This window comes from Cibotium barometz, chromosome 32, assembly GCF_041138505.1.
Source record: "Cibotium barometz isolate CiBa-2024 chromosome 32, ASM4113850v1, whole genome shotgun sequence".
In the NCBI taxonomy this organism is placed as follows: Eukaryota; Viridiplantae; Streptophyta; class Polypodiopsida; order Cyatheales; family Cibotiaceae; genus Cibotium; species Cibotium barometz.
Genome location: NC_141077.1, coordinates 28784898 through 28806071, shown reverse-complemented (window position 1 = coordinate 28806071; position 21174 = coordinate 28784898). Strand labels below are relative to the sequence as shown.

The following is a 21174-nucleotide window of genomic DNA, read 5'->3' as shown; positions in this document are numbered from 1 at the left end:
TTGCATTGGACTTAGGTATTTCTTTAGTCACCATATCTATGTTTGATCTGCAAGAAAGAAGTAGGTGTTTTTTCATGGTTGCTTGTAGAATGGAAGCTTATGGATTCTAGGTGAGAGAGAGAGAGAGAGAGAGTAGTATGCATATGTATGTGCAAGAAGGGGGGAGAATTCTCCCAAAAACCCTAAACACAAAAACCATAATTGGAGCACGTTGTCTTCTTGTCAAAGTGCTACAGCAATAGGTTATGCAGGTTTTATGCATGGGCTATAGTGCGCATTTGTAGCTATGGGTCATGCATATAGGAGTTGCTTATGGGAATGCATGCATGGACTACATGGAGTGCCAAGCAAGGTTGCTGTGGATGCATGGAAGGGTTGCGAGCAAGGGCCAGGGGTGGGCATAGATCTGTATAGGCCATACAAGCTGGTTCTCAGCTATGGTATAGGGTCCCATGTGGACAGCCCATCCGGCTAACAAAGCTAGCAGGCCTTATGTAGATGTATGCACATATGACAATGACAAGAGTAGGTAGATGTGGGTCTCCAATAAAGCACATGGATTTGTGTTTTTTACTTAAAAAGAGGGACTAAAGCAAACTCACCTAACATGGTGCATGAAGAAATTTGGAGATAGTCTCGCATGGATACACACCAAGGTTTCCAGTCCTCGTGTGTGGATTATAGGTAGGCGGTGCTTTTCTTTGCATATTCTCTTGTCTTTCCTTGTGTGAACGTGTCGGTTTCTCTCTTCAAATGTGATACACCAAAATCAATCACATGTGATATCTGTCTTTATTCTCCAACAATTTTTATCTCTTATCCATGGTGGAACGATTGCATTTTGGTGTTATTTCTATGACCACGAGGAAGACTATCCTCGCGGGTCAGAAGTTCATATGGGGGTTTAGCGAGACATGGTAGAGGGGGTGTTGGGGAAAACTTCCTTTGAGGGGTAGATAGTCAAACTGTTGGCTCAATTCCATGATGATATTGAGCTTTTTTGGAAACTGGGGATAATCCTTTAGAGGGCAGTGGTTGGTTCAACCACTACTGTATAGATGGTTTCAAAGACTTTGAGGGGTCTCCTTTAAAACCCTTATGGGGTGGAGAGAGCAAGTACACAAACCCACTATGTGGGTGGGTTTTGAGATGATTTCAATGTGGTGTTTGAGTTGTTGACTTAGATATGGAGATCATGTTTTTGACACATGTTACGGGGTTTTCAGAGACTCGCTAGATTTGAACATGTGATGTAGGATGTGTGGTATCTTTTGATACATATTTGCTGCCCTCTGTGTAGTACAAGAACGAGACACACATATTTTATAGTGTGGATTCTTGTGGTTGTAGGCTAGGATACTAGGGGATGATAAGAGGGATGTTTGATAGCATGGCATTGGATATCCAGATTTTGGCCCGACATGTTTGTCATAATTATTTGGTTGTTTAAATATTTGGCCCGACACACATATTTTATAGTGTGGATTCTTGTGGTTGTAGGCTAGGATACTAGGGGATGATAAGAGGGATGTTTGATAGCATGGCATTGGATATCTAGATTTTGGCCCGACATGTTTGTCATAATTATTTGGTTGTTTAAATATTCGGGGTCCATAGACTGGTGAGTGATGGATTTGTAAAATGTATATGGGGCATATCCTAGTGGTATTGGATGCTAGTAGGGTCTACCTCGTGTGGTTTAACCTCCGATGTGATCCAGAACTCATGATTTCTAGTGGGTAAAACTGGTGTTTTACTTGCCTTTGTTCATGAGGGATGAGCTCTATCCTCTAATGTGGCAAATATATGGTTATTGGATTTGTTATCTAGGACTATGTGGTAGAGTGCCGACTAGTGGGATTATACTATTTCAACCCGGTCGTCCTAGTGAAATTGTGATGTTATTTGGCATTTTGATTGCCTTGACACAATGGTGGTTGGGCAAAACTTGAAGTTTCTATGTACTTCAAGCAGTCAGGATTGACTATATTGAGTTCCTGTTCTTGATGGTTGTCCTTGGTTCGTTAGGCAGCTTTGTCTGTCATGTAGTAGCAGAGTGGATATATCATATTTTGATGGAATGCTATATGCATTCAGCACTAGGAGACTATATGATTTGGTCAAATTTGTCTACGATGATGCTGAACATAGGACTTGGTATGTTTAGTGCAGGTTTAGATAGCCCGAGTTCCCCTAAGACTTTAGAACTTGAAGGTATAACTCTAGGAGGAGTTAACCCTAGAAAAGGGGGATGGTTTGTAGTCATTGCATGGATTTGCATTAATAAATATTGACTTGCACGACAGAGTTTTTATTGGCAGTGTTTTGTTTTAACACGTCTCAATGTCTTATATCAGCGGTGTTTTGGATTGAACACGGTCTTGATAGGAGAATTCTCTAAGGTTACTTATGAGATGAGAGTGTAGAGATACTTGAAAGTTACATGATTCTTATATCAGTGGTGTTTTGGATTGAAAATGGTCATGATAGGAAAATTCTCTAAGGTTACTTATGAGATGAGAGTGTAGACATACCTGCGATCAAGGAAGGTTGGGAAAGTTATTCTCTAGGTACGGGGTTATATGTTGTAGCTAGAAGACAATTGTCTCGGTGATTTTAGGTTTTCCAACTTCCTAAGTAGTTCGGGGATTGAGGGATCGTTGTGTTTCTCAAGAGCGTGAGTAGGTTCTGGTTTTGTCTTGTTTCCATGATGATAGTCTGGAGGAATAGTAGCTATAGTTGGGCTAATTCCTGGATGCCTAGCTATGTGGTTTTGTCAGACAGGTATGAACGTGATTTTAGAGGCAGATGTTTGAGGTGGACTTATTTCCAAGAGTGGAAATGTCTTAAAAGGGGAAGTATGTTATTTACCTAATGCTAATCCTTGAGATTAGTGACATAATCCAATAGGGTTACGAGAGCCGTGGGATTAAAGAAAGGAGGCTCCCCTAAGGTGGATTATTAGTAAATCCATGGTTACTAGGCTATTTATGAATGGATTGTTAATTATAGTACCAGCAATAGTTACTATATAAGTGACTTATCGGTTTACTATTATGTCTCTTGAATATTGGGCTGTGATGGACCAAGATTACCGTCGAGAACATGATTGGATTCGATGGATCAAGAAGAAATACAAAAGGCCTCAACATGAAGGCGTTGGTGGTATACCAGTGTTGACTGGCATGGTTCGTGGAATTGGAGCCTTAGCCTTCGGCTCGGGGGTGATTCAGGATGGAATATATGGTTGCGTGGTGAGCTAGCTTGCAGCCCTTCTATTTGGTACTAATCTGGTTGTTTGTGTTTAGTGAGATCTTGGTGCATCTTACACCCGATTTTGCGAACCTTTCTTTGGGCTTCATCTTCCATGTTAGTAGCTGCCACTGGAAAGCCTCCATTCTTTCAGCTGTTACTTTCATCTACCAATCAAAAGCATCAATCTCCTACCAATGTCTCTGATCTAACTTAGATGCACATCCAACCTTCTTGAGCTCTAATCAGTCCTGCAAATGGGGACTCTTGGGTGTGGCACTTGCATGTTCTTTGTCCTTAAGGAGCATCCCATGGATGCCAGATAGGGATTCTTCCACTGCTTGATTTCTTGCTCTCTGTGAGCCTCTGAGTCCATGTACTGCTTTAGCAAAGGCTTTGCCATTGAAGGCTGAAATGGTTTGGTGGGGAGTTCAGCTTCCATGGACTGCTTGAGAACCAATCATACCTCTGTTATCCATGAGCTTTCCCTGATGATTGAAGCCATCATATTCCTGGAAACCAAGATGTTCTCTTCAAGATCAGCCACCCTCTCCTAATCCTTCTGAAGCAGCTTCACTTGCTCCTCAGATCGGAATCTGTTGCACTTCCAAAGCTGTTCCATGGCTTGAAGATAAAATCGCTTTAAAAACCCTTCTCTTCTTCAGCATGGCCATGCTTGGCCTTGATGATGGCAAGATCCTTCTTGATCTTATGGTAGTCTTCTGTGTTAGCGGTAGCTTCCTCCTGTGCAGATCTCTGCAGTCAAGAGATGTCGGAAGATCTTTGAGCAAAAAAAAGCATTCCACTTATGAGCGAGGGCAGCGAGACTGGTTTGGGCAGATGCTCTGAGTCAAGTTCCAAGCTGTTCTAGGGTTTCTTTCTGCTTGGTGAACTCACGGGGGGAGCTGGTTTTTGCTTCCATGGGAAGTATAGTTGGTTGGGGCTAGTGGCTCTCTGCCTGCAAGGGCATTCTGCTTGATCTTCTTCCATTGTTGCCATAATGAGAAACTGTTGTTCATCTTGGCATTCAACGAGCTCTACAAGGAGATTTATACTTAAAAAAGGAAGGTGATTATTACAATCACAATTAGCTTTTTATCCAAGAAGCTTAACCATTTCTTGGGAGAAGGAAACAATCATCTGCTTGCTTGGAGATCTAACAAATCTGGTTAACAATCATATGCTCACTTGGAGATCTAACAAATCTACTATATATTTGAATCAAATCACTATCCGTGGTATTTTCTAAAGTCAAGTCCCCCTTTTTAATCTTTTCTACTGTATAGCTCTGATTCATTTGACATGTTGGCAAGATAGTTATTCTATCCAATTGTTTATAAATCATAGTATATGATTGTGAGTTGATACCCACTTTATCACAAATACCTTGAGCAAAGGAGGGAAAATTGAAACAATTAAGAAATCTCTCATAATTGTACAAAAAAGAATCTCAAAAATATACTCATTAACTAAAAACATACATACTAAGTCTTGAGGTTTAAAAAAAGACTTGTAAACTGAATAGAAATTAAAAAAAATGTATAGAAACACTCTATAAGTCCTAATCTAGGAGTGGATAAAAAATAATTCTAAAATCTAAAGTCTACATGTAGATATATGAAATTTCTTAATTGAAATGTAAAAAGAGCTTAAATCCATCAAATTTCATAGAATTTGAAAGGAAAAAGCTGGGAGGTTAATCAAGAGTCACATCAAACAAGCTGCACGTTTTGAGTTCAAATAAAAAAATATTTTTGTTATCTTCAAAATTTGGTCCCAATCTTAGACAAAGATATTGTCAGAATTTTTTAAAAAAAATAGGTGAATCTATTATAATATAGCCAAAGCGTAATCTTTTAGATCCTAAAAGAAGTTTATAGTTTTTTTGCACTTTTCCTTGGTTCATGGAAGAGAGAGAGAGAGTCCTTACAAGGCTCCTTTTTGAGTCCATATTTTTCCTAATTATACGAAGTACAATCTACAATGGTTAGATTCTATAACATAATGGTTGAAGAATGTGGTGGTGTGCTAAAATGTGTTATATTAAGCTTGATGAAAGTGAAATTGTAAAGGGTTAGAAGCTATAACAAGTAAGCTTGATCCTCATGAACAGAGCGTTGAATTGTAATATCTTGTTGGATCATCCAGATTACTTTAGTGTGTAGAGCAAAAATGAAATATGGTGGCTTGCTGCGTTTGAGGTACCAAAAGAAGATTATGAGATATTAAAGGTTTTCTTCAATTTAACAGAGATACCAGAAATTATAAGATATCAAAGTGGCGGGGAACTTTTAAAGGTTGATGATTTTGGTGAGTACTTAGTAGAATGGCATCTTGCAGGAGATCAAAACTTTGAAGTGCAGGTTTGGTGTGCCAATGGGTTCCAATACAAAGTTTTCTTGTTTGTATTGTATGCAATCAAGGAAAAAAGACAATAATGGAAATAAACATTGGTGAAGAGACATGCATAGATTGTTGTTAATTCACCTCCATAGCCATAGCACAAAGCTTTGCAAATAGATAAGAAGAATATAAATATAGCAAACTCTGCATGCACAAAGAGAGTGGGTTCAATCTCTCCCCATGCATGAGTGAGCACGCTTCCTCATGCATGTATTTATTTATTAGCCAAAAAGAAAGTGCTCAAAAATAGCTTGATACATTTCACTTTGGGTTATTAATATCAAGAAGTAACTTGGTCTCCAAGCTTGGTTATTTACATTCGAATTGTAGCAATTTAATTAAATGAAACTATGGGCGGGTGACCATCGACGCACACTAAAACCCGAAGGCCGTGCACCGACCAAAATCCATTGCACCCACACTACTTTGTGCACTGATCTGCTCACCAAAAACACAAGACACATTAAATCCCGCTTATCTGCCCATCACGATGCGACCACTGCTCCACGTTCTTGCGTGTAGCCACGACCGTGTGGCAAATGAGCGTACCATAAATATCACATAAAATATCAAATTAATTCCACAATTCACATCATAACATACCGGGGGGTTAAAAAGCAACTGTCCTCGATTGTGTGAAATAAACAAGAGCAAGGGTGGCCAACCTCATGCTAACGTGCTGCCTCACTTTGTGAATTGGCACTAAATCAATGTGTTACCTCAGCCCCGACGAATCGGCACTAAACTAATGTGCTGCCTCAATCGACGAATCGGCACTAAATGAATGTGTTGCCTCAGTTGACGAATCAGCACTAAATGAATGTGCAGCTTGAGGCAGCAAATCGGCACCAAAACATGTGGAAGAACTATGACACTGCCTCAGTCGGTGAATTAGTGTCTATAAAAGAATCAATGTGAATGTGAGTGGTATGCTAGAATCAAGTCTTGGTAGTGTGGGGTAAGCGAGGTCTCAAGAATCCATTATGATTCCTCAATATAATGATTCTTATACTTCACCAAGTAACTATGATACACAGTGCACAGTGCCAATACAGGTGATTGTTTGGTCATGGTCAATAATACTTTCAGGTACTAGAACTTCAGAGTCATCCTCGAGGAGAGGAGGGTCATTAATAATAGGGTTAACAAGAGTGGGGCCTTTAAAGAGTCTCAATAAACTAATGTGAAATGGGTTATATATATTCCAGTGAGTGGGAATTCCCAAGCGGAATGCATTTTCATGAATTTGTTGGATAATTGTGAACGGTCCATAAAATCTAGGAGCCAACTTGATCTTAGGATGCTTGGCAATATTATTTAAGCGCCTTTTCTCTATGCGTAGCCAAATTAGATCATTTTCTTTGAATTTCATTGTTGGTTGTCGTTTCTTGTTAGCTTGAGCGGTGTATTTCAATTGTGCTCGCTTAATAGATTTAGTGACTTTAGCAAGAATAGTAGCATGGTCATGAGCTAAAGTGTCAGCAACAGTTAGCACAGCTGGAACATCACTAGTTATGGTAGAGATAGGAATGGGAAGTTTCTTGCCATAGACGATTTCAAAGGGAGCTTGACCAGTAGCCGAATGGGGGGTATTGTTGTAAGCGAATTGAAGTAAAGGCAAATGTTGATCAATCCCAATTAGAGGGTCGGTCAATAGTGTAGGATCTAAGAAGATCCATAATAGTGTTATTCGTAGCTTCAGTTTGGCCATTGCTTTTTGGATGGAAAGCGGATGTAAAGTCCATTTTAGAACCTAAGTTCTTGAATAGAGCAACCCAAAAATGATTGCAAAACTGGCCATCTTGGTTAGAGAGAATGACTTTGGGAAAGCCATGGTGAGGAAAGATAGTCTTAATGAATAGCTTAGTAGCCTGAGGGGGGCAGACAAGGTCTTCTTGTTGCAAGGTACAAAGTATGCTTGCTTGCTAAATCTATCAACTATGGTCCATATCATGTCATTTATAAGAGGACGTGGTCCATATCATGTCATTTATAAGAGGACGTAGTTAGCAAACTAGTAATAAAGTCAATTGAAATCTCTTTCCATGGACCTTTGGGAATAGGTAGGGGAATTAAAAGACCAAAAGATTCACCATGATGGCGTTTAATTCTTTGAAAAATAATACATTCAGACACAAATTTTACAATGTCATGTTTCATGTCAGGCCAAAAGAAATATTCTTTACATGTAGCTAATGTGGATTGAATTCCTCTATGTTTCATATATGTAGGAGCATGCATCTCAATTATGGCTAGTTCTCTAAATGGTGCAGTGATGCAAAGTCTATTTTGAAAATCCATTTGCATAAGTGTAATCATTTGGTTACAAAGAATTGTTAGCATGTATGGCATTCCATGTAGGGGAAAAATCAAGATCATAAGCATATGAGTCAATCATGGCATTGAAAGATTGCACTTGAATAACAGACACATTATTCAATAAGCATGTTTAAGCTTATCAAATGAATTCGAACTGTAAATAGAACTTTGGTTATCGTCAAGGGGTCTGCGACTTAGAGCATCTACAACTACATTAACGCGGCTTGGTTGATATTGGATCATAGGGTGAAAATTTTGGATAAAAAAAGCCCATTGGATGTGGCAATCTGATATCAAAGATTGGCTCAACAAGTGCTTGATAGCCTGTTGATCCATCTTTATTTTAGTACCTCAAATCCCCTAAGATAATGCTTTGATATGTTGAGGGCATGGACAATAGCCAAAAGTTTCTTGTTATAGGTTCTATACTTGGCCTCATTGGGTTTAAACTTGCGGCTTTCATAAGCTATGGGATGGTCATCTTGCATGAGGACTACACCTACGCCAGATCCACTAGCATCTGTGATAACTAAAAAGAAAGGATGGTCAAAATTTAGGAATTGTAGGACAGGTTCATGGGTCAATAAGTACTTCAAAGTTTCAAAGGACTTTCACTGACTGTCACCCCATCAAAAAACTGTCTTCTTTGCAAAGCAAGATAGTCAATAGAAGAGCAATGAGCAAGAAATTCTTCGAATTTGCGGTAAAAACTTGCTAGACCTAGAAAAGATCTAACTTTATGGGCGTTTTTAGGAGTAGGCTAGTCTCAAATGGTCTGGAATTTCTTAGGGTCTACTCGAATACCATCGGCCGATAAAATATGGCCTAGATATTCCATCTTAGTTTAAAAGAAAGAACATTTGTCAGCAAGGTTAGCATATAATTGATTTTTCCATAACAAATCAAAGACAATACTTAAGTGATCCTTGTGTTCTTCTTCAGAGTGACTGTAAACGAGAATATCATCAAAGAAAACAATCACAAAGCTTTGATAATCTATAAAAATTTTATTCATCATGTGTGCAAATGTGGCAGGGGCATTCGTGAGACCGAAAGGCATGACAATGAACTCATAATGTCCTGATTGTGTAGTACGAAAAGCAGTCTTGAAGATATCAGCAGGATCCATACAGATTTGATGATACCTAGACTTCAAGTCAATTTTACTAAATACACTTGCACCTTTCAATTTATCTAATAGGTCATCAATTCTAGGGATTGGGTAGTGGTTCTTAACAGTCACTTTATTTAGTGCTCTATAGTCTATGCACATCCTAAAGGTTTTATTCTTTTTCTACAACACAAGTAAGATAGGCGCACCAAACGGGGAACTATTGGGGTGAATGAGACCTTTGTCAACAAACAATTCAGCTACTTGACATTGAACTTCTTGTCTGTGTAAAGGGCTGTGTCTATATGGTGCTTTGTGAGGCAGTTGAATGCCTGGAAGAAGTTCTACCTTATGGTCTAAGTCACCCACGAGAATGGGGTAGATGGGGAGGATAGTCATCTGCAAAACAATCGTTAAAAGAAGCAAGAAATTTTTGTTGTTGTGGTGAGAGAGAAGATTCTTTTTTTTTTCACTTCATTAACATAATGCACGACGTGCTTGGGTGTGAGAGATGAGTGGAGACATTTCAAGAGAAGAAAGACTAGATAAAGAGATAGATTGATTATTGAAATTGAAAGACATAGTGTGTGTATGATAATCAATATGTGGATTATGTTGGTGTCTAAATGGCATACCAAGAATGACATTTGTGGAGTGCAGAGGTGCAACAAGTTTTTTAGAGATGAAGTCATGTGAACTAACATCATCATGTAAAACACATACTTTAGAACTATTTATGTGACCTTTCATTCACAATAAAGCATGTAGTGAGAGAGGCATACATGGATCAATAGATTCTATGTTGTTCACCTCAGATTGAAGAGCGTCTTTAGTCCAATTTGGAGCGAAATCGAGATCATCAATACCAATATCCTCTTTAATATAGTGGAGTTTTACCAGTGAAGGGTTGTCGTTTGGAAGATTAGCAGGGCATTGAGATTGTTTATGGCCTAGTTTATGGCATTTATAAAACAAAAGATGGGATATTTGTGCTGCGAATTAGCACGTGTTGTGTGCACGCTATTGTGGCTAAGCTGGGGCTTTGAATTTACATCGTTTGGCTTGGAATTAGCCATATTAGATACATTTTTATTTGGAAAAGTGGGTGCACGAATGTTGTTAAAAGTGTTAGTGTGTGGAGTAACAAAAGGTTTATAAAAATTACGATTGTTTGTTACCCAAGACGATTGTCGATTTTGAGTTACCGCTTGTGGTTGTCGAAAGTGAGTAGCCTTTTGAGAAGAGAAAACCATTTGGACAATAGATTGAAACTCTTTCTCTGCATCGTGAGCGAAAGAAATTGCTTCGTAGAGAGAAGAGGGTTTCAAAGTGTTGATTTTTGCTTGTATACCACGTTGAAGACCGTCTTCATATTTACGTTGAAGTGAATCTTTAGGCACCTCTTTGAGCATGCGAAGGAGTAAGAGGTGTTGCCAAAAATGTTCAGTATATTGACTCACGTTTTCACCTTCAATCCATGAGAAATTTGACCATGTGTGGCGTCCGTGAAGATAAAACTGAGGTGGTAAGAATGATTCTTTGACCTTCTCTTGGAATGAGGCCCAAGTGGTAGGGTGATCAATGCTATTGCGGAGGACGTTCCACCATAAAGTAGCTTTATTATTCATGTGGTTGGTGGTACACTTGATTTTGTCATGCTCGGAAAAATTTTCTTCGGCAAAGTAGTCATCAAATTGACTCAACCATGATAAAACAATATTTCCATCTTTGCAACCATCTAAGCGAGAAAAAGTAAAGGAGCAAAGGCTTATCTTTTGTTCTTTTCGGGTTTGTTGAGCGTCGAACGCGTCTCGTAAAATTTTAGCAATTCGGTCATCCTCAGCATCAGAGTCTCACAAGGTGGCTTGTTGCGGTCTTGTAATTGGCGTTCAACATCTTGAAATTGTTGCTGCAAGAAATAAATTTGTTGTTCTAGAGTAGCATCAGGCACAGCAAAGGGGTATCCATGTTGGAGTTGTGTTGCAATGAGTTGTTGCGCTTGATGAGGACGACATGTTGAAGTAAAGAAAACTGAAAGCAAAAAGTTTTTATTTAAAGACTTTAGATATCACACTTGAGCCTTGGCAAGCCTTTTTTGGAAGAGGAAAGATGGTGGGAAAAGCCTCTTGTGACTATCGAGAAGAGCCCTTAATTCTTTGGATTGAATCCCAACCGACCATTATAGAAATGCAGGATTGCAGATGAGACCCTTCAAGATGGGTATACAATCCAATATTTTGGGCGAGTCGAGTTCATCTATATGGTTAGATTATTGTAAGGTGCAGCAAATGAGGAGCAGGGTTGCTAGCAAAAGCCTATGCAAGAGGCGCACTGGATGTGGTGCCTAGAGCCATAGGGCTGTTGATCACCTGTTTCCCTTTTTTGCATGTTTTGTGTCGCCGACTTGCATGTCGTGTGGTGGGCGACGCACTCTACTGACTACTGTACGGTGGATTTGTTGTGTGGGTGGCAGCAGTGCCTTTGTGGATATAGGCTATACATATTAAGGCCTAAACTTAGTCCTCAAACTAAAGCACCAGTTGCGTATAGGTGAAACCTTCAATTAATAGAAGGCTTCCAAAAATTTCAAGGAAGAGAGACCACTGGTTAATGGCTTCTTCTTCTTAAGGGTAAAGGAAGATGACGACTCCATCAATTGACCTCCATGATGAGATGTGGGTGAATATGCATGGGCATGAAGAGGCTTGGTACGATGTGACAAGCTAGCCAATAGAATCTGAGCTCTGATACCAATGCTGTTAATTCACCTCCATAGCGATAGCATAAAGCTTTGCAAATAGACAAGAAAAATATAAATATAGCAAACTATGCATGCACAAAGAGAGTGGGTTCAATCTCCCCCTATGCATGAGTGAGCACACTTCCTCATGCATGTATTTATTTATTAGCCAAAAAGCAAGTGCTTGAAAATAGCTTGATACATTCCACTTTGGGCTATTAATATCAAAAAGTAACTTGGTCTCCAAGCTTGGCTATTTACATTCGAATTGTAGCAATTTAATTAAATAAAACTATGGGCGGGCGACCATCGACACACACCAAAACCCAACAGCCGTGCATCGGCCAAAATCCATCGCACCCATGGTACCGCGTGCATTGATCTGCTCACCAAAAACACAAGACACATTAAATCTCGCTTATTTGCCATCACAATGCGACCATTTCTCCACGCTCTCGCGCGTAGCCAGTCATCACGACCATGTGGTGAGCGTACCATAAATATCATATAAAATATCAAATAATTCCACAATTCACATTTCCATAACTTAGATGGCATCCCAAACTATGATAAGCTTATTTATAGTGATAGAATAATGGTACTAGTAGATCCAAAGTGGGATCCTATTCTTAAAATTCCCTTGAACAGAGTCCATTTTTGCACTTTACATGCCATGGCGAGAATTATTGAGAAATTGGTGTTTCAGTATGTGTGTTTTGCTTACAAGATGCAACTTGCTTCAGCTACTTAAGCTGCATGTAGTAAAGTAGAAAAAGATTTATCAAAGATTGGATTACATCGAGGCCAAGTAAAAATCAAGAAGGATGAGAAAAAGTTTGGTGCAAATGGGAATTTACCATGTAAACCATGTTTTAGTGGAGCAAGGGCAAGAAAATTTCTTTCTACACCAAAGAATGAAAGGGACAACGTGTTAGTGAGACAACCAGAAGTATGATGGATGGAAGAAGTTGCATATGGCTGTTCTTGATCATAGTAATGGAGGAATGACGTGGTTAGAAAAGGAAAATGTGTGGATTTCACTCGACAAATTGGCACCTTTGATGCAAAAGATGACCTTCACATTGAATGATGAATAAGAATTAACATCAGCGATTATATTTTACGAGACTGAATGGTAGAATCTTGGACTTTAAATGGCATCACACACACACACACACACACACACACACACACACACACACACACACACACAGATATATATATATATATATATATATATATATATATATATATATATATATATATATATATATATATAGTGTTTTGAGTATGCATATGTTGATTAGGTATGTAGCATATCTTGAAGGCTCATGGTCCATACTTTGCTAATGAGGGAAGTTTGGCAATATGGTCTACACAAGGCATGGAGCGATCCCATTGGGAAGCCCAATGCGGATTTCAAAAGGTAACAGCTCATGGAGGTGGAATACATGATGCTTATCCCATGAGACAATTGCTTGAATGGTGGTATATGATGATAGAGATAAGGTATGAGTAGAAGATGTTAAACTCCATACCTAATGAGTCAGAAGTGGTCTACAGAACGAGACATCCAATAAAAAAGCAGGCTATGAGAACTCAATAGCGAGAAAACACCATGCAAACTGGTTGAGGTCTCAGGAAAGGATTGGAGTCAATGGAAATGTATAGAATAGTTTAATGATGGTAGTCTTTATTAAATGCAAAACTTTTTTGGTGCAATGATTGAATAAAAAATTAATAATGTTGAGATCAGTAGTCCTATTAAATTGTGAGAATGCTACTTTATTTTTGATATATTTGTGTGTGTGTGTGTGTGTGTGTGTGTGTGAGTGAGTGTATGTATGGGCGCGCACACACACACACACACACACACGTATATATATTGTCCTCTTATGTCTTATCAAACTTGTGAATATAAAGTGTGAAAGATAAAGTCATATCACTTCACTTCACTCCACTTCACTCTCAAGAAGTAGTATGGCATGCATGAAGAAGTTTGCTCGTAAAACCCCAGTTAAGGTATGACCAAAATCGCCTCCTAATCCTAGCAAACAACGAAATTGTTAGTGAAATTACACTATCCAACAATGGTGCTACTACTCTACTTACGAATAGGTTTTGCAAGTGCAAGAGCTCCTCCAGCTCCATCTCCAATGGGTCTTCCACGGTCACCTCACAGAAAGCGAAGATGGAGATGAGGCACTAAAGCTGAAACAAAAACTAAAACTTCCATGGTTTCCCTTGAGGATTCTATCATGGTATGGTTAGATTTCCCTGTGGGAAATAACATTAGGCGCAAACGCGCATTGATTAGCCCTCGAGAAAGCCATAACCTTGTGATAATAGACACTAAGATATCATTGGGCCAACTTCAATCATCCCTAAAGGAAATTCTTTTGCGACAGGGGCCAATGGAGAAACCATTGAAGTTCAACTATGCTACTCAAATAATCATTCAAAATGTGGAATTTGAATTTCATGTAACCCCATATTTCCTTGAATATGATGTCATCCTTGGTGGAACTTGGGTACGCAACTCATGGTATTCAATTGATGAACCCACGCAAACAATCATCTTGGACACTCTTGCAGGCATTTTGAAATCGCTCTAATAGGAGGAAGAGACCTTAGAGGAGCTGGAACTCCCAGCATGTCTTACTCATAATATCCCAAGAGTCATGGTTGGATTCAAACTTTACAAACAATAAAATCAACACACTCTAAGCAGCACAGCTTTATCCACAACGAGAACACAATCTAATGATCCTCGAGTTATGGGATTTGTTAGGTCAACCAACACTAAAAGCTCACCTAGAAAAAATTCCATTCACAAAAAACAAGAACATGCCATGTTTGGGATACTTTGAACATACAATGTATATTGAAACTAAGCCCCTTACGTGTAAGTTTTTTGTGGTTGAGTATGTATTAGAAGCAGATTTGATCTTGGGGCATGAATGGACTATTGCTACCCAAGCACCATTGTGCTTTGCTAGCGATAGATTCATCATTATAATCAATGATACAAAGAAAAAAATACCATACTAGAAGAAAGAGGATCCAACCCTAAGGGATTTGTATGATGCTGAGCACAAAAAACCTACAAGCCTCTTCCTCGGAAGCCCCTCTAACAGGAAAACATAACTTCTACATCAACAACCAACTATGATTTACCATCTACTCCTCCGACTCCATATTCACCAACAAGAGATAGAGCTTCTATTTCCAATGTCCAAACCTCTCCATCAATAGCTCTTCCTGAAGAAGTCCCCCAAGCGCAACCATCTATCTCTAAAAAGGAACTTAAAGGAAAAGCCTCGACCTTGACAACTCCTCATCCACCAACCTCACCAAAAAAGAAAGTAGGATGCTCAAAAGCGTCAACATCGAAAGTCACTCTGCAAAAGACTCAAGCCTCAACATTGAAAGCCACTCTGCAAGAGACTCAATCCTCATCGTCAACAATGCCCATGAGTCTTAAATCCGCAACCTCAGCGCCAACCAATGTGAAGGAGGATAATAAATCTTCCAGTTCATCCAAAAAGACAACTTCACCGCCGCGACGGCCGGCATTGAGGTATCTTAATGGTTTCAAAATGTGGGTCGAAAAGAAGCTACTTGTAGCCCAAGGCTACTATGAAGGTGCCAATCCAATTTGGGTGCCTCGACAATCAAATCCTCTTCCTCAATGCAAAACTCAAAGGCCAAAAAAGAATAAAATTACTCCACAACATCATCCATAAAAGCCTATGCGAGTTCCTCAAAGAACTCTAGCCACTCAACAAGTGTGGGTACCAAAAAGATTACTGCAAGCTTAAGGATACTACCAAAGCTTGGATTCCCAAGCACATTAAGAAGTCACCTAAGCTTGCACAAAAAAAGAAACCGCATCACCAAAAGCATTAGCCACCAATTCATAATGTTCATCAAAGATGGGTGCATATGTACGTGCTTCAAGAACAAGGATATTATGATGGAAATCCCACCGTATGGTTTTATCAAACAAAGGGAAGAAAGCCTCACTCAACTTTAATTACAAGAACTTCACCTAAAGTTTGACAAGAAGGGAGGCCCAAGCATCACCAAGAAAGTCACATGAACCCTTCTGGACACACAACAAATCTAGAGGTGCTTGTGTGTTCAATCAACACCAATGGCAGCCGGCCAAAAGCTATACCTACCACCTCGATAACACTTGAGCCACAACTTCAAGAATCAATCCCCACGTCTGTAATAACAGAGACTTATGAGCGCATCAGGGACACTCACAATGCTCTTTTCACCCCTTTGGATGAGAAACATAAGTGCAGAAGCTACGCGGCAAACATAAGAACTATGCACGGTGGTAACTAAAAAAAAAAGAAAAAGAAAAAGACAAAAACACAAGGGAGTCACACAAATGGCCTACCTAAAATGGTAGAATATCATAAAAAACTCCCAACAATCTTCAATTACGCAATACATTATTTCTAAGCTTATAGCTTATAATAGCTGCTCCATGGGTACATATCCATACCCATACACTGGAGGACATTTGCACCAGAGCCTCACTATCGACAACTTTCCAGGTACATATCTAGATGGGGGTACAAGCCTGGTTAATGGTACAACCCATCGTCTAAAATTTTCCTTCAAATTGCAAACCTCTCTAAACGAAAACTAGAGTCTTCACAACACATTGATCTTTAATCCTTAGTGAAGATGTTTATATTAACCTTGCAACTCACCGTAATTCTTTCATGCCTTGCCAATAAGTGGTTACTTCAACAAGTAGCAGCTCAATAATGGTCTATTTGACTCATTTCATGTACTTCATGAATATTTACTTCATAGAACACTTAAATATACATAAAAGAATAAAAAGCACATGGGAAGAAGCATGCAGGAACATGTCCTTCTCAACAATATTTGACATGAATATTGTCACAAAAAGCGACATCATCAAAGGCTTTTGTATCAAGCCTATGAAGCAATTCGGATAACACTTAAGTGTGCAATTAAGTTGTGTATAGTAAAGACAACATTTCAATGCAAATATCGATATTATTGTCACATTTCATCATGATAGTGGTTTTTTCCAAAAAATTAAAACAAGAATTTTTGGATATTATCGAAACATGACACATTTTAATATATTTATGCAAAAATGACACTTTCACAACCAAAATTTTATCTAGCCCTAGAAACATGTATCAAAATATGTCGACAGACCAACTTGGTCAGAATGCTACGAAATTTGATGTGTGCATAGATCTAGGCATGAACGACACCCCAAAAAATTAGGGCTAATCTAGGGTTTGTAAGGCCCCCAGCCAAAGGTTGGCGTGTGGAGACCTGGATTTACACCCTAAAAAACTTTGGGATTGATCTGAGGCTTGTAAGGCCCCCTAGCCAAAGACTAGCGTGTGGAGGCTTGGATTTTACAAAATCTAGGGCTCCACATACCGAAAAAATTTGGGGTTGATCTGAGGCTTGTAAGGTCCCTAGCTAAAGACTGGTGTGTCGAGGCTTGGATTTTTCAAGAACTTGAAAATTGTTAGAATGAACACAAATTTTGAAAAAGCCATGTCATTAATTTGAGATGAGAAATGCTACAACTACTCCACAATCTCAAGGATATGAGGGGCAATACATCGCTTGCATGTAATAGACTTTTCATGTCTACTCCTTACCTTTCTACCATCTAGCATAGAAGTTTGTAGAAAAATCATTTAATGTCAACGATATCTCTTGTCTAAGAAAGGCTATAGAGGCCAATTACTCTCCACGTTGGATGAAATTGTATCGTTGCCCTCCCAAAGAATAATCACATCCATCGCAGTAGAGTGTGTGGGATCCCATAAATCTTGATCTAAGCTGAGCCAATCACCTCTTAAAACTCTCCATCTTCTATACTTGAAATGCATACATAACGTTTATCGAGCAATGAAGTACCTATTCATCAAAACAAGCAACATTATAAAACCATATTTTTAGTAATCACATTCATTCCATTTATATTCATTGCAAGTCTCACCTAAAGGTGACAACCGACTTTGTGACTCTGCACTCAATAATATCATCGTGTGACAAGTTCTCTTTCTAGTCCATTGATCATCCAAGAAATATGTCATCCAACCATTAGTTGGACTTTTGCAAGCATAGGTGATTTTAGTTTTCTTTAGTTCTTCACAAGATGCAAAAAATAGACAATGCAATCTAAAGGAAAAAACTAGCTCAAGTGAACATCTTTTGAGCTTATGGATAGTTTCATTGCAGTGTGCACATCATTTGAGAGCTTTAGCCCGCAAGCTTGAATCTGGTCTAAGTTGGGACGTGGCCATTCAAGATTAGACAAGGAAGGGAGTGGTATATTTTGCAAAGAGCTAAAATTAGCTCCTCCCGTAGGTAGAACGTACAACGAGTCATAAAAATATATTTGTTTGGTAGAGCCAAACAACTTGCTTTCTTGTTTTCGTACATTAATGTACCAGTCTTAGCATAGAGAACAATGATTTTTCCACTTGAACACTCTACAGACTGCCACTCTTCCAAAGTGGAAGGATACAAAGCTGAAAAGCATCATGTGCTTTAGAATCAAAAAATAAAAACAACTATATTGATTAAAAAAATACCTTATACTCACTGTGCCTTGGAATGTGGTTATCTGGATGTAATCGGATTTATTTGTGCAAATGTACGTGTTGAATAAGAAGGTATGTTCTCATAGTTGTACCATCCATTCGTCTTCTAAACTCTAATATTCTACCTTTTCAATGTTTTGATTAATCACTTGTGTTTCTTAGCTTTACTTTGAAAGAGCCTCGAGTGCTTGGTCGCATTAAGACCCAAATGAATTTATTGTATTGTTCAGGAATCCATTTTATCTCCTCATCTATGTGATTAAAAACCTCCACAGTGTGTATATTACTTTTATTCTTCCTTCTTTGAGACATCTACAATAAAGAAACAAATTTATAAAATAGATAGATATTAATAAAATGATATCTCAACGTAAGCCATTGGATTAACCAACATGTTGAAATTAATAATTTTGCACTCATAAACTAAATTAATAAGAGACTGAACTTGATTATTACCTTTTGTTAGAGTCCCAAGTAGTCTCCAAACCAACAAAACTCAGAGGTTCAAAACCTACAAAGAGCAAATACATAAATTTTAGATATTATCAATATATTACATTATCAAGATTACCAATAAAGTAGAAAATAAAAAACTTACCATTTAAAGATTAGCAAACTTTGAATAAAAAGAGAAAGAAAATTGCTTATTACCTTTTCCTTTCCCAAACTTAAAAAAATGCAGACCAATGCCAAAGCTTCAAAAACTGTAGACTAACACCAAATATTTTGAATTAGTCTCCATAGCACAAGAACAACATACGAGAGAGGATGCAAACTATAAATTTTTTCCCAAAGAAACAAGAGAAGAAGGACTAAGTTTATGAATACCATGAGTAATTAGCATTATCTCATTGAGCTTCTATTCAAAGGAGAAAAAAATTTACCAAAACATGAACATACTAAAGAGAAACCTATCTGCAAATTTTTTCCTAAAAGAACAGAGAAGAAAGACTATCTTCAAGAACACCATGAGAAATCAACAATATCTCAAAGAGATTATGTCCAAATGAGATAAAACTTTACCATAAGATAGATATATTAGAGAGGATGCTTACGATAAATTTTTATGAGAAACAAAGCAAGGAAGCGTGAAATATGATAAAATCGAATTACGTGGAGAAAAAATGAGGGAAAGTGAAAAGGCGGGAAAATCAAAGTATGAAAAGTGAAAGAGGGAAAGAAATTCGTGATTTAGAAGGAACGTTCACTACTCTGACACTATAATATTTTATTGTGGGGACCACAAGGCACATGTAACATTTCTTTAGTTTTTTAATATTTGGTCCCAATATTATATTCTACTAGCTTGATCTTGTAAGATTTGGTGGCAAAAGATTAAAAAAGATCCATGTTACATGGATCTGGAATCCGAGCACTCTCATTGGCTAGCCCATTCTTTTTTTAATATTTTCTTAGAGGGCCCTTTTGTGAGTCCATATTTTTCATAATCCTCCATATTCTACATTTGGAAGTTCTCCAAGTCTTCAATTTCCATCGTTAGTTTGGTTTCTGTCTCCTTGAGAGCTACTCTTAATTGTACAAACAACATCCTTAGTCTAGGCACACTCTCACCATCACCTCTGAAGGCTCCGACCGTCGGTGCCCTCCGACGGCTCCGATCACCATCACCGTCGCTAGTGCCGTTCGACTGGTCCGATCTCACCGGTGCCATCCGACGGCTCTGATCACCGTCATCGAGGGCACAGTGCCATCCGACGGCTCTGATCACCGTCATCGAGGGCACAGTGCCCTCTCATGGCTCCGATCACCATCACCGAGGGCAAAGTGCCCCTTTTTCGCTCTGATCACCATCACTGCCGACGGCCTTGATCACCGTCACCGAGGGCAAAGTGCCCTCCGATCGCTCCGACCGCCCCGTCACCCCACTGGTGCCCTTCGATGGCTCCGACTGTCGTCTCACCGTTGATGCCCTTCGACATATCCGACATGCATGGCCAACTCCGATGGCACTCATGGAGGCAACACCCCTCTCCATTTCTCGAGGGATGGTGAGATCCTCTTGAGCACCACTCGAGGAGGAGGATACCCAAGGAGGAGATAAGGGGAGCACTTGGCAAGAGAGGGGGCGTGCTCTGGTAGGACACACGGTCTCGGACACTCTCTCACAGACAGACACTTTCTTGTGTAGGACATTCATTGTAGCACATTCTTTGTTGGAGCAGAGTCTCTCTTATATCATTCCTTTCGGTATCTTGATAGTGTTTGGTCTATCTCTTTATGTGAGCAAGGTGAGTGAGTGGTCAATGGTGGGTGTGGCGTGAGTGAGAGGCCTGTAGGGATACTGCGGTGCTAGGTGATGGTCGGTGAGAACGGTAGAGAGTGTAGAGCATAGGTCTTGCATGTCTAGCCACTGAGGTCGACTCATCCTTGGTGGGTATACTTCCCTGAGAGGATTCATGCTCCCTTTTCCCCAACCCTAGTGTTTATGTCGGTACTCTTCGAGTTCCGTTAGCGAGGACCGATGGAGTTCCCTAGATGTGGATAACTCCGTTGGTCCTCACTACTAGGAAACTCGAGGACTACTGACACAAACACTAGGGTTGGGGAAAAGGGAGTGTGGATCCTCTCAGGGAAGTATACCCTCCAAGGATGAGTCGACCTCATCGACTAGACATGTAAGACCTATGCTCTACACCAACTACCGTGCTCGCCAACCACCACCTAGCACCACATTATTCCTATAGGCCTCTCACTCACACCAC

General features: G+C 39.3%; 1 protein-coding gene across 1 annotated transcript; it reads right to left on the bottom strand.

The window, feature by feature from the left end:
• Window positions 1–3894: 3894 nt before the first annotated feature.
• LOC147620057 (uncharacterized) lies at window positions 3895–15401 on the bottom strand. The gene is made up of 4 exons (XM_086772584.1): window positions 15319–15401; window positions 15175–15226; window positions 10291–10923; window positions 3895–4008 (listed from the first exon to the last, which is right to left on the bottom strand). The coding sequence occupies exons 1-4, from the start codon at window positions 15399–15401 to the stop codon at window positions 3895–3897; spliced, it is 882 nt and encodes a 293-aa protein (XP_086628710.1).
• Window positions 15402–21174: the final 5773 nt, after the last annotated feature.

Excerpts from the sequence above, each read along its gene's own strand:
- LOC147620057 (XM_086772584.1), bottom strand. The coding sequence starts at position 15,401 with ATGCCGGCCGTCGCGGCGGTGAAGTTGTCTTTTTGGATGAACTGGAAG. Across the intron at positions 10,924-15,174 it reads CTACTTTCTTTTTTGGTGAG|GATGACCGAATTGCTAAAAT; the intron begins GTTGGTGGATGA and ends TCTGATGCTGAG. Across the intron at positions 4,009-10,290 it reads ACTTTCGACAACCACAAGCG|AGATCTGCACAGGAGGAAGC; the intron begins GTAACTCAAAAT and ends TCTTGACTGCAG.